This window comes from Gopherus evgoodei, chromosome 1 (assembly GCF_007399415.2).
Source record: "Gopherus evgoodei ecotype Sinaloan lineage chromosome 1, rGopEvg1_v1.p, whole genome shotgun sequence".
Lineage (NCBI taxonomy): Eukaryota > Metazoa > Chordata > Testudines > Testudinidae > Gopherus > Gopherus evgoodei.
Window position 1 is genome coordinate 143767483 of NC_044322.1, and position 12018 is coordinate 143779500.

At 39.4% G+C, this 12018-nt stretch overlaps 1 protein-coding gene across 1 annotated transcript in view; it reads left to right on the plus strand.

Moving 5' to 3' along the window:
• The window catches only part of PTCHD1 (patched domain containing 1), a 43570-nt gene that overhangs the window by 5981 nt on the left and 25571 nt on the right, over nucleotides 1–12018 (plus strand). Inside the window, exon 2 of the mRNA XM_030552064.1 lies at nucleotides 9303–9963. Within this exon, the coding sequence (XP_030407924.1) occupies nucleotides 9303–9963 (661 nt within the window). The remainder of the gene's footprint in view (nucleotides 1–9302; nucleotides 9964–12018) is intronic.

Genomic DNA, 12018 nt, shown 5'->3' on the forward strand with positions numbered 1-12018 from the left:
CAGAAACATCAATGTCAGCATTAACTTACAGTGACTTCTGAGTGTGAAAAGAACAAGGAGTACTTGTGGCACCTTAGAGACTAACAAATTTATTTGAGCATAAGCTTTGGTGGGCTAAAACCCACTTCATCAGATGCATGCAGTGGAAAATACGGTAGGGAGATATATATACACAGAGGACATGAAAAAATGGGTGTTGCCTTACTAACTATAACGAGACTAATCAGTTAAGGTGAGCTGTTATCAGCAGGAGAAAGAAAAACTTTTGTAGTGATAATCAGGATGGCCCATTTCCAACAGTTGACAAGAAAGTGTGAGTAACAGTAGGGGGAAAAAAAATTATCATGGGGAAATAGGTTTTACTTTGTATCAGAAGCAGATCTGTCTGTGCTAGGAACCATAAAGTTCCCTGCTGCCTTTAATTCACAAAGACCTCTAATTTACTCCCACACGTGTGCCCCAGTATCCCCTTCTCCCACCACTTAACAATAGCTCCTCCATTTACTCTTGGCCTTAAAGAGGTCCCCTCTGCACTTCTCCTTTGGCCCTTTTGATGATTTTCAACAGCAGCCACTTATCCCTTCCATGGGATGGCAAACATCATGGCACAACTTCAACAGCGTGATACCTCAGGAACAGAGTAGTTTCAAAGGCACAGAACTTTGAGTAATGCTTCTCTTCCAGCGGAGGAGATAACATGGACCAAAGTTTGAATTAAAATGATCGTTGATGACTTTACAGTTTCCCAAACAGAAAGACAGTTTTATTTGGGCACTTGCCATATTTGAAGGCACATACCAAGTTGCCAGCCTACCTTAATAATGACTCAAAAATTAGAATGAGAAGTGGGGGGGGACCTAAATCTTCCCGAGTGCTAAAACTGCAGCATTTTATCTTAGCTGCAGCACAAATGTTCTTCTTTCAGATGCTCCAAACAGGGATCTACCTTGGCTCTGCCCCATGTGCCTGTTGGAGCAACAGCATCTGAAACAAAATGAAGTGTGTTCAGCTCAGTGTAGTACACATTCAAACTGAATTGTCATGACATTAGTTGAAATGAAGACCATATTGGGTACAAAAGCTTTTTTCCTTAGATTAGAAAAGAAAATGATGCATAGCAGTCTCCTTAGATGTGGAGCCACTAGGAAAATGGATGGAAATATGTATAGCAGAAAAGCACATATTCCTGCTAATACTCAGTTCTTAATGCAAATACTAGTAACTTAAGTAACTTCCTGTATTTTGAAAATCCCTGAAGGATTTTAATTACATTGAAAATTGTTTAGTAGTTTGGAACAAATATTCTGTTCACCCACATGTTTTGTGCAGATTACAAATACTGCTGGTGAAAACATGACTTACACCTCTACCCCAATATACCGCTGTCCTCAGGAACCAAAAAATCTTACCACATTATAGGTGAAACCGCGTTATAGTGAACTTGCTTTGCTCTGCCAGAATGTGCAGCCCCCTTCCCCCCCCACCCCGAGCGTTATATCGGGGTAGAGGTGTATTTAATTAATTGTAATGTCTCATTCAGAGACTTTACAGTCTGGGTGAATATATATAGTCCAGTATCCCATACTATTTGTTTATTACATATTCTCAAGTTACAGGTGAATTGCCTTTTAGTCTTTGGTGTTTCCTTATGAACTGTTATGGTCTGTTGGTTGCTTTGTATGCAGGTTACAAATGCATGCTGGAAGTTCTTGTGCAAGACACTGCTTTCCATCGCGGTGGAATCGGGTTCTCAACCTGGGAGTCGGGACCCCTCAGGAGGGTCGTGAGGTCATTACATGGGGGGGTTACGAACTGTCAACCTCCACCCCAAACCTCACTTGCCTCCAGCATTTATAATGGTGTTAAATATATTAAAAAGTGTGTTTAATTTATTGGGGGGTTGCACTCATAGGCTTGTGATGTGAAAGAGGTCACCAGTAAAGAAGTTTGAGACCCACTGGTGTACACGGTTACTCTAGACACACAAAAGGGAGGCTGAGAGCAGAATCTGGCCCGTTGTGAAATGTTTATGGCACAGTTACACATCTTTCCCCTTCATCCTTCATCTGTTTATGTTTTTATAAATAAGAACTCTTATTTAAAACATTGCTAAAGATTCAGTGCTCATTTCTGTCCATATTTGTACAATATGCAAGGTATTTCCCCCTGTAAATTAGGAGCGCTGTGTAAATCTGTTCTCTCACTTAACTCGGATGCATTCCTCTTTACTGGGACAATCTTCTGAAAATATTCAGTCAAAAAGCACTATGCAAAAATAGACGGAGATCACAGAAGAACAGAAGAACTTTACAGTAGTTCAGTAGAGATTTTTTCCTCTTTTTCCTTTCCATTGGCACAAGTTATCCATAAAAATTACCAACAAAATAAACCAGACAAAGGCAACTTTAACTTAAAATGAAACTATAGGCTTAACTAGTATTGCCAGCCGCAAGCATTCAAAAAAATCATGAGATTGTAAACAATAATACATTTGGAGTTCTTTATTTGCCTTCTGGGTTTTAAGATTTGCTCCACAGCCAGGAAGGTAAACGTTTTTTGGTTTTGTTTTTTTATGAAAGTTGAGATGATCAAATAATCAACATGACTTCAGGAGGTTGGGCTTTAAGAGAAACACCAATTATTGTGAGAATCACAATACAATTGCAGGAGTTGGCAACATGTAAGGTCATCTCCAATACTGACCATCAGATGCCCATTGATCCTGGCATTTAGAGACTAAATGAATTACAGTAAAAGAATATTTGTGATATGACATTGCAAAGATCAGACTCTCATAACAACGTATGTCCCTATATTTGTCAAATTACTCATGTTATAGGAGGAAAATATGTCCATCTAACTAATTTTATTTAGCTAGCTATTTATCTATCATAGGTCAAGTGACACGTAATCCAGTGTGGTGCCATGTATTGTCACCCATAAAATATTACACATAATTTGAAAACAATAACAAATACATTTTTGAAACCCATATGCGGACAGCAAGCTGCAAGCATTGCGTGAATCAGATAAAGTACAGTTCACGCATTACCACTATCCAAATTATGTCTGGCTAGTTTTACACATGCTTAGTTTTAATAATGTGATTCCAGTAAAGTCAGAGTCTCTTTAATGGGAGTTGAATTAGGCCTTAAGAGTCGAGTTGATTTTTGGTAACTCATTTGCCTGGAAGTAAATTTATACCAGCCTTAAAACCTGTAACAGATACAGGACTATCTGTGGTTCTTCAGCTGCTTTCCCTGTGCTGTTTAGCTTTGGCTTTGATCACAGTACCATGTTGTATAGCATGGTTTTACAGGATTTCTTGGAATGCATCATTCTGCAAATGAATCAGCAGTTGCAACCCTTTCATCTGGAATATAATTTGTTAACTTTAAAGGGATATTGCTTACTTGACTTTTTAAAATATATTTTTTGATAGAGCCCCATTTACATAGTATGTGCAGACTTCTATATCAGAAAGTTCCTTTTTTAAAAACGGGAGGAGAGATTTTTCCTCTTTCTGAGTTGAAAAGCGTCTTCTGAATAGGCATAAGAACAAAAACAAACTCTCCCCTTTCTCCTGAGCGTACTCTGACTGCTGCCTCTTTGCTTTCAGTTCCAGCATTGCTGTCACTGATGTTACTGGTTAATGCCCTCTTGCAGTTCCCGGAGAATGACTTCACCATCATCAGAACAGTGAAACTGACTGTAGAGAAAGGTCCTTATTCTCAGTTTCTCCATTCCTGCACTTCAGGCAGATATGGGGGGACTGGGAGCCAAACATAACTTTAAACTACCTTTGCATTTCCCATATTTGGAGCTATGCAGGGACCTAGATGATCACAGTGGTCCCTTCTGGCCTTGGAATCTATGAATTCGTGCCCTGCCCAGCCCCTGCCTTAATGTAAGTTATAGCAGCTTTACATTCTATTTCCCTTTGACCACCTATAGGTCTTGAGGAGCAGAAATGTGGGGGGACTGGGAATGTGAATTTCAGATGATAATGTCCCTTTAAGCAAGAAGACTAGAAGGGTGTCAATTATTATTAATTTGTGACAGGTGCACTTTCAGGTACAAGAGCAAAACCAGCATGCTATCATGGCTGAAGTGATGCTATACAGTTCTCATGCACAGTGCTTTGCTGCACCAGCTATATACTGGGTTCTGAAGTTACACTGTTAGTTAACTGAGAAACCTGTACGCCATGGCGAACCATCACTATTTGCCCTTTGAGGATCTGGGATAAAAAATATTTGTGCAGATTATATTCATATTACTTCAGTTCTCCCTTTCTAGGTATAAAACAATTAGAGATGGGAAAACTGATTAGGAATAAATAAGACTGTCTGACCCGTCCTTAGTCCAAGCTTCAAATGTCACTTCTTTTTAAATCCTTATTGCTCACCATTAAACTACTTTGCAATGTCTAAATGTATGCTAATGCTGTCCCAGTTAAACAGTAGTCTCTACTGTTCGCTAAACTAAACATTTTTCCAAACGGATGTCATAATATACTGTGTTCAAATGAAGTTGTGTATAGTGTAATCATTTAAATTGATAGCACCTTTCAGCACAACGCACTTTACATATTCTGTATCCTACGAAACAAAGAGGTTGGATTTCTGCCCTAAATAAAAAATTCAATGCAAATCTGACAATCAGGTTCCTAAAATGCCTTCATATAAGGAGAGCCATGGAACTACAACTGTCTCTAGGGAAGAGGGCAGCAGCCAGCTGACACGCAGGCTGATAGATCAGTATGGAGAGGGACATATTCTATGATGCTGCTGCACCAAACCAAACTCTTCCAGAGTGTTCCTTAGTATACACACACAAGCAAGAGTGGTTTAGTTTCTAAGATCTGTTCTGAAAACAGCACATAGAAAACTGCAGGGTACTGAATTTATCTTGTTCCAGGATGAAAGTGTGAGTCGACCTTCTTTATGGCTGAAACAGTGCTCAGTGCATGTAGGGGGTGGAGAGGATATGAAGGGAAAGGTGGTTTTATACCACTTTTTCAGCCATCTCTGATTCTAGGCTAGGTAGGGGCCAATTTGGCCCTTGGCACAATTTAGAGCAGCCTCAATGCTGCTCTAAATTGCACCATCTTGTAACAACCTTCAAGGGCCGTTATACTGTCCAGGGGTTGCCAGAGCACAGTGCACTCTGGTTGCTCCCCTACCTTCCCTGATGCATCGCTGGCACATTCCATATGCTGGCAGAGTGGAGAAGACCAATAGTCATCTCCAGGTTATTTGAGCCTTCTCCTATCCCATCTGTCTGGCTAAGCCAGCACTATAGCCCATTTGCTCTGCCAGTACAGCAGAGAAAAGACCGTACCATATGATATGATCTGGTCTCTGAATCAGAAATGATGGCCTCCAGGGAGCATGAGTATTTCAAATACCATGTTTAGCTACTAGGTTTTTAGTAAAGATAAACAGAATTGTTGGCAGTACAAATTATTTTCTAACCTAAATAAAAGAAGGTTTCAGACATATAAGGAAAGGAAATTCAGCAGAGTTGAGGCAGAATAGGTAAGTAGATACAGAGAGTAAATAACATATATTATTTTAAATTATATAATATATATATTATTTTAAAAGTTATATCATTGTTTGGGAGGTTAAATTGCAGCATCCTACTCTGTGCATCCTTCCACAAAGATATCAGTTGCTAATCTAATGCAGGCAGCAAATAATTTCATTTTTAAAAATCTTTTATTCTTGTCAGCTACACTTCTATAAATGGCAATTGTTTTTATAAACATAGTTGATGAAATATATTTACTGGCTGCTACCACAAAAACTCTAAACAGATATGTACATTTGATTTTAGTAAATCAAGACACTTCCCTAACACAGTGAAGTTTAGGGATATATCCTTGAAATAACGGTTGCATTACTTTTCTAACAGAGCAGAAGCCTTTCAGCTTGGAACAGTCTCAGAAGTCATTCCCTCCTGCATTTTCCTGTGAAGTCTTCTATTTTGTTTTGCAGTACTGTTGTGCAAAAATCTTTAATCACAAATTCCTATTTGTAATCTCCCCATGAGGGAGAATTTAGCCTGCTCACTCTGGTTAACATTATATCCTTCCAATCCTCTGAAGAGGTTTGTTGGTTCATTTCCTTTTCCCAACTTAGCCTCACATTGTCAATATTGCTCTATAATTTTACAGAAAATTAAAGCTACTCAAATGCAAGTGAAACAAGCCACATAACTGCAAGACAAACAAGTTCAATGGACAGGAATTTTGTATCTTCTTACACATATTGTCTGTATCATCATAAGAATTGGAGACAATTTCAACTAGATTTGTCCCGGTAGTGGACTATGTAAGATAATTACAAGATAATCAGATCGCTGGTAAAATAAATAATACATGGTATGCACATTTTTCTACAAATATGGTGAAATTCTGCCTACCCTGAAGTCAAGGGCTTCCAGTGACTTCCAGAGAGCCAGGATTTCACCCACAGTGTTTAGACAGCTAATCCATCTCCACCATCAGATCCTGCAAGCTCCATTGTTATTGTGGGTACCTTCTTTCATTTTCTTTTTCAGTCACAGTTTTTCTTCTACAGAAAACGTGTGCTAAATATTGCCTCAATTCAGTCCCTTCACCGTCTGTATAAACTGAGAATCTCCCACTCCCTCGGGATTCCGTGGATAGCAGCACATCTAATATAAAGAGAAAGGGATTTTTTTCTTCCCCAGGACAATGCTGTCTGTCCTGCCAAGCAGCAGGTCAGATTATAATTACTCGTCATTTAAAAAAAATTAGAGACATTTCTAATTCAGTCTGTCAACTCATCAGTAAATATGTGCTAATATCCCTGCTTTACAGAGGAGGAAACAAGAGACTTTCCCGACACCAAAGAATCATGAGAACCAAGATCTTTTGATTTACTTCCAAACCCCTGCACCTTACAAGCAAGTCATTGAGCTTTTCCATATGTCAGTTTTCCTGCCTTTAAAGTTGACCTAATGAGAACACTTTGCACCTACAGAGGGCTTTTCCATCTACAGATCTCAAAAATAGCAAATGTGGTCAAGCAAGCATGAGTAGACAGCTTTTATAGGCTATATACACACAAGCACTTAGACCAGATCCTTTTTTTCTGAGAGGAACTATACTTGAGTGAATGAGACATGGGTCTATAATCTGGTTCTGTTCACAGCTCTGCCACACAGCAAGTGATCCTGGTCAAGTTAAGTCAGCTTTGTGCTTCGATTAACCCATCTGAAAAATGTCAATAAAGATATTGTTGGCCTCATGCAAGGAGTCTTGTGACCCTTCACAAAACAGGGATTGAGAAGTATATTGAATTATTAAAACCAGTCAGAAAAAGGGATGGAAATTGAACTTGGGATATTCTGGCTCCCAGCCCCATGTTTACTACCCTATACTTCAAGAATCCAAGGGCGCCCTTTGACCAGATTCCATGTTTCCCTGAAGCATTTTCACAGAAGTCTTGAACATTTCAGAGTAATTCAGAGGCCTATGGAGTATAGCACTTTGAGCTAGATCCCCAGGTGAGCCAGAGCAGTGCACCAGAAGAGGAAGGGAATGACACCTTTCTATCTTTCTACCAAGCCAGCTCCTGGTACAAGTTAGAGCAGCCTCAGCACTTTTCTAACTTGCACCTGCCGATGATGGCCCTCCAGGGGTTGCTCTGACAGCCAGGATTGTCACAGTACATGACATTCTAGCCCAGAGGTCAGCTACCTTTCAGAAGTGGTGTACCCAGTCTTCATTTATTCACTCTAATTTAAGTTTTTGCATGCCAGTAATACATTTTAATGTTTTTAGAAGGTCTGTTTCTCTAAGTCTATATTATAGAACTAAACTATTGCTGTATGTAAAGTAAATAAGGTTTTTAAAATGTTTAAGAAGCTTCATTTAAAATTAAAATAAAATGCAGAACCCACTGGACCGGTGGCCAGGATCTGGGCAGTGTGAGTGCCACTGAAAATCAGCTCGCGTGCCGCCTTCGGCACGCGTACCATAAGTTACCTACGCCTGTTCTAGCCCAAGCCACTCCCACATCCTGTGTAAAGAGTGGCTATTGTACAGCTGACTTTTCATGGAATCTTGCCTCCTTAAGGCAGGTTTAACTACCCTTTACACCACTACAGCAGCACAAAGAGGATTTAACTGGTGCTGAGGATCTGGCTCTATAAGCTTATCAGGGAATCATATGCAAAATAAACAATATAGTTTGCAAAGAGTCCTAACACAGCCAAGTTAAAACATTTTTTCACCAGAATACTGAATGGGCCTTCACTATACTTAAGGCTATTCCCCTGCCAAATTCCAACCGTCTAACGCCACCTGTTTTAGCTGGAAGCTGGTTCGAAAGAAGTCGCAAGATTTGATTTTATTTTTCCCATGGGCACAATGCAATTCTTCCACTCTTTCAAAAATAACAGCCTTTTTTGTTCACATTTTCCAGAACAATTCACTTTTGGTCAGAAATTAACCATGGAAACTTTCCGCCTAAACAGGACGCGTCAGAAGGATACAAGCACCTCTGAAAAGGAGCTGGGATACAACTGTAATGATAGCAAGCCCCAACCAGCAACTCCTAAAATAAAAGATTTTGCCAGCTAATATGTTCTTCCAGGAGGTTCTAACTTCCATTTTTAGCCTCCCTCATCATCTCAGCTCTTTGCTGTAGTTTGGGTGGATAGGACTACCATTTAATTAATGTCCGATAGCTTGGTCATGCTATCCTGACAATCCCGGCACTTAGGACATGCAGCTGTGATCTTTCCATTGTCCTGAGAGAGGGTTAACCCTCCGACTATCAATCAACAGGGCCTACTACACCTCACCCTAGTGGCACATTGAAATGACCTGTCATGTTGCTTTTCTGTACTGCATTCCTGATAGTTGTCTGATGCAGTGGTCATTTAGCAATCCTGATTATTATTACATTGCCATAGTGTGGTTGGTCTGTAGCTGTCCCTTTTACTTCACTTGGAAACAAAGCATTCTCGTTTATTGGAATTATATTTTGTTTTGGGAGAGAGTGAACAGCAGGTGCACCTAGCATTTATAGAAGACAAAACGTAATTGAGTTATGAGTAAAGGACACTGGGGGGAAATATCAGTACTTTAATGCATGTTTTGCATTTTTATAATGTGCTTACTATTAATATTGTAGCAATTAGAAATTTTTTTTTGCCAAGATTAAGTGGGAAATGGACTGAGATAACAAAGCTGCTGTCATTCTACCTGCTATGGTGCACAATTAACTGATGAATAATGTGTGTGATTTTTCTCCCCCTTATAGTTGCACTCAGCTGTGACCAGGATCCAAGTACAAAGACCTGGTTTCAATTACACATTTGCCCATATATGTATCCTGAATAATGACAAGACTTGCATAGTGGATGACATAGTGCATGTACTGGAGGAGCTAAAGTCTGCTCGATCTTCTAATCGAACTAATTTTGTTATCACATATCCAATCACTCACTTAAAGGATGGCAGGGAAGTGTATAACGGGCACCAGCTTGGCGGGGTTACCGTGCACAGTAAAGATCGGGTGAAGTCTGCAGAAGCCATCCAGCTCACCTACTACCTGCAGACGATCAACTCTCTGAATGACATGGTAGCAGAAAAGTGGGAATCCATCTTTTGTGACACTGTCGAACTTTTCCAGAAATCCAACAGGAAAGTCAAAATGTATCCCTTCACTTCGTCTTCGCTGAGGGAGGATTTCCAGAAGACGAGCAGGATGTCAGAACGTTACCTGACCACAAGCCTGGTCCTTGTGGTCACTTTGGCCATACTCTGCTGTTCCATGCAGGATTGTGTCCGCAGTAAACCTTGGCTTGGCCTTTTAGGATTGTTAACAGTGAGCTTAGCCACTCTGACTGCAGCTGGAATCATCAATCTGACTGGTGGGAAATACAATTCCACCTTCCTGGGAATTCCCTTCATCATGTTAGGTAATTATCTCATTCTATTTTTTTGTGGGGGTTTCTGGTTCTTTGACGTATTTCATGGGCAGCAGAAAAGAAGCCAGGCATCACTGCATGAATCCCAGTACCCATTCATTGTGACACTGCAGTGTACTTATCCTCATCATGAATTCATCTGGTATTTGTAATAATAATGCTTATGGGCATTAAAAAAAAACACTCCACAGGAACTTGGTTGTTCTGTAGCACCATTTGGTGTGATATTCTGCTCATGTGGTAGATAGAGACAATTTTGTGCTAGTGGAGTATGTTATCCATGAGAGGGAAACCAACAGCAGCTTCTCTGTGGAAATTTGATGATGTTTTTTGGTACTCAGCTTTATAAGGAAACCTTTGCACAGGACCTTTTGGTGAAATTAAAATATCAGCTGCCTTGGTAAATAAAACGGGCACTTTTCATTTGCAGAACATTAACTGTACTCCCCTTGAGTATACACTCTTGTTTTATCATGGGCTTATGTTTTAATCAGTATGTTTAGGGAATAAATGCAGTAATAGGCAGTTTCTTTGTGGCATTTCACTTGAAAAATGAATTTGCCAAGACAGTTTAAGTAGCAATATGCACTGCTAAGTTGCAGAACTCTGACTCTTGCTGACCAGGCCAGCTCACACCATTCAGCATCAAGCCTTGCAAATGATCAAAGTACTGACAGACTATGAAGATTATCGTGTGCAGAGCTGGGGGTTGATGGCATTACCACAGGGATTTGTCTGTCTCTATTTTTATACTCCACTCACCCACCATAATTTTTTGGATATCAAGACGAGGAGAGTCAGATTGTACTTGATCTGAAGTCAGTGGAAAGACTTTTATTGACTTTAAGGGTCTTTTGATTAGGCACATTTTGGGGAAACTTGGCACTAAATCAAAGCAGGCAGAGGACTTCACTAGTGAACGTAAAAAGATAGCTGGAAAGCTCATTCTGTTTGCTTTTGCATTTTGTTCATGAATGGTAGAAAAACTTTGTACACTGCAGGTGTCTGATATGTCCTTGTTCGCAACATTATTGATTTGTGAAGAATACCTCATGCATTGATTTAATAACAGTTTTCCCAGCTGAAAATTAGTGTGCAGTACTACACATTTTCAGCACATGTGGATCTCCAATTACTAAGTCACATCGTGTAGTGATGTTACATGTTTCAGTAGGTTTGTTTTGTATTCAAAACTAGGCCCACTATGATGTGCATATAATATACTTGTGCTCCTGACATGTTTAATTAAAAGGATGTTACATTTTATAAAGCAGCCATTTAGGTGCAGAATATACGTAGTGGAAAGTAAATAAACAGAAAGCAGACCCTCAAATGTCACATCAGAGGCAGCATGTAATTCTGATTTTCAAATCACATCCAAAAAATTAAAATAAAATGTAACATAATCAAAAGGAAATATCTTGCAGGAATTTTCAGTCTCAGGGAGGTTAGCCATCTGCCCTGTTGTCTTATATTTGACTTTATGTAATCTAAAAATGCCTTGATCAAACCAAGGAGATTATGCAAAATATCCTGTTTTTCTGTGTGTGTTATAAAGAGAATATTCACTGCAGAAATTAAATCTAAAAGTCCATCCATAGAAATGAAAGTATTTTGCGTGGAGTGACTTTGAAATATAAAATGTTAGCTAGATTAAGGGATCAAAACTCACACTGCTTGAAGACAGCCTTTTACATTTTTAATTCATTGGCAATGAATGTGCTGCGATCTACATGTCTTATGGGGGTGGGGGAGGCGCAAAGTTAACTATGGTTAGTTTGCATGCAGTGTTTTTGTAGCTGAGTTGGTCGCAGGATATTTGAGAGATAAGGTGGGTGAGCTAATATAGTTTAACTCTAGATCTCCTTTGATTGCCAAACACTATAGACCAAAATTATTTTTTAATTCAAGTGTATTACTATTTTTTAGGAGTGATTTTCTAGCAAGTAATTAAACTTTAAATAACTGTCAGAACCCAATAGCCCATTTCACTTGAATCCTCCATATGCTTTGCATGGATTAATATAAACCTCCTGAAAATCAGAC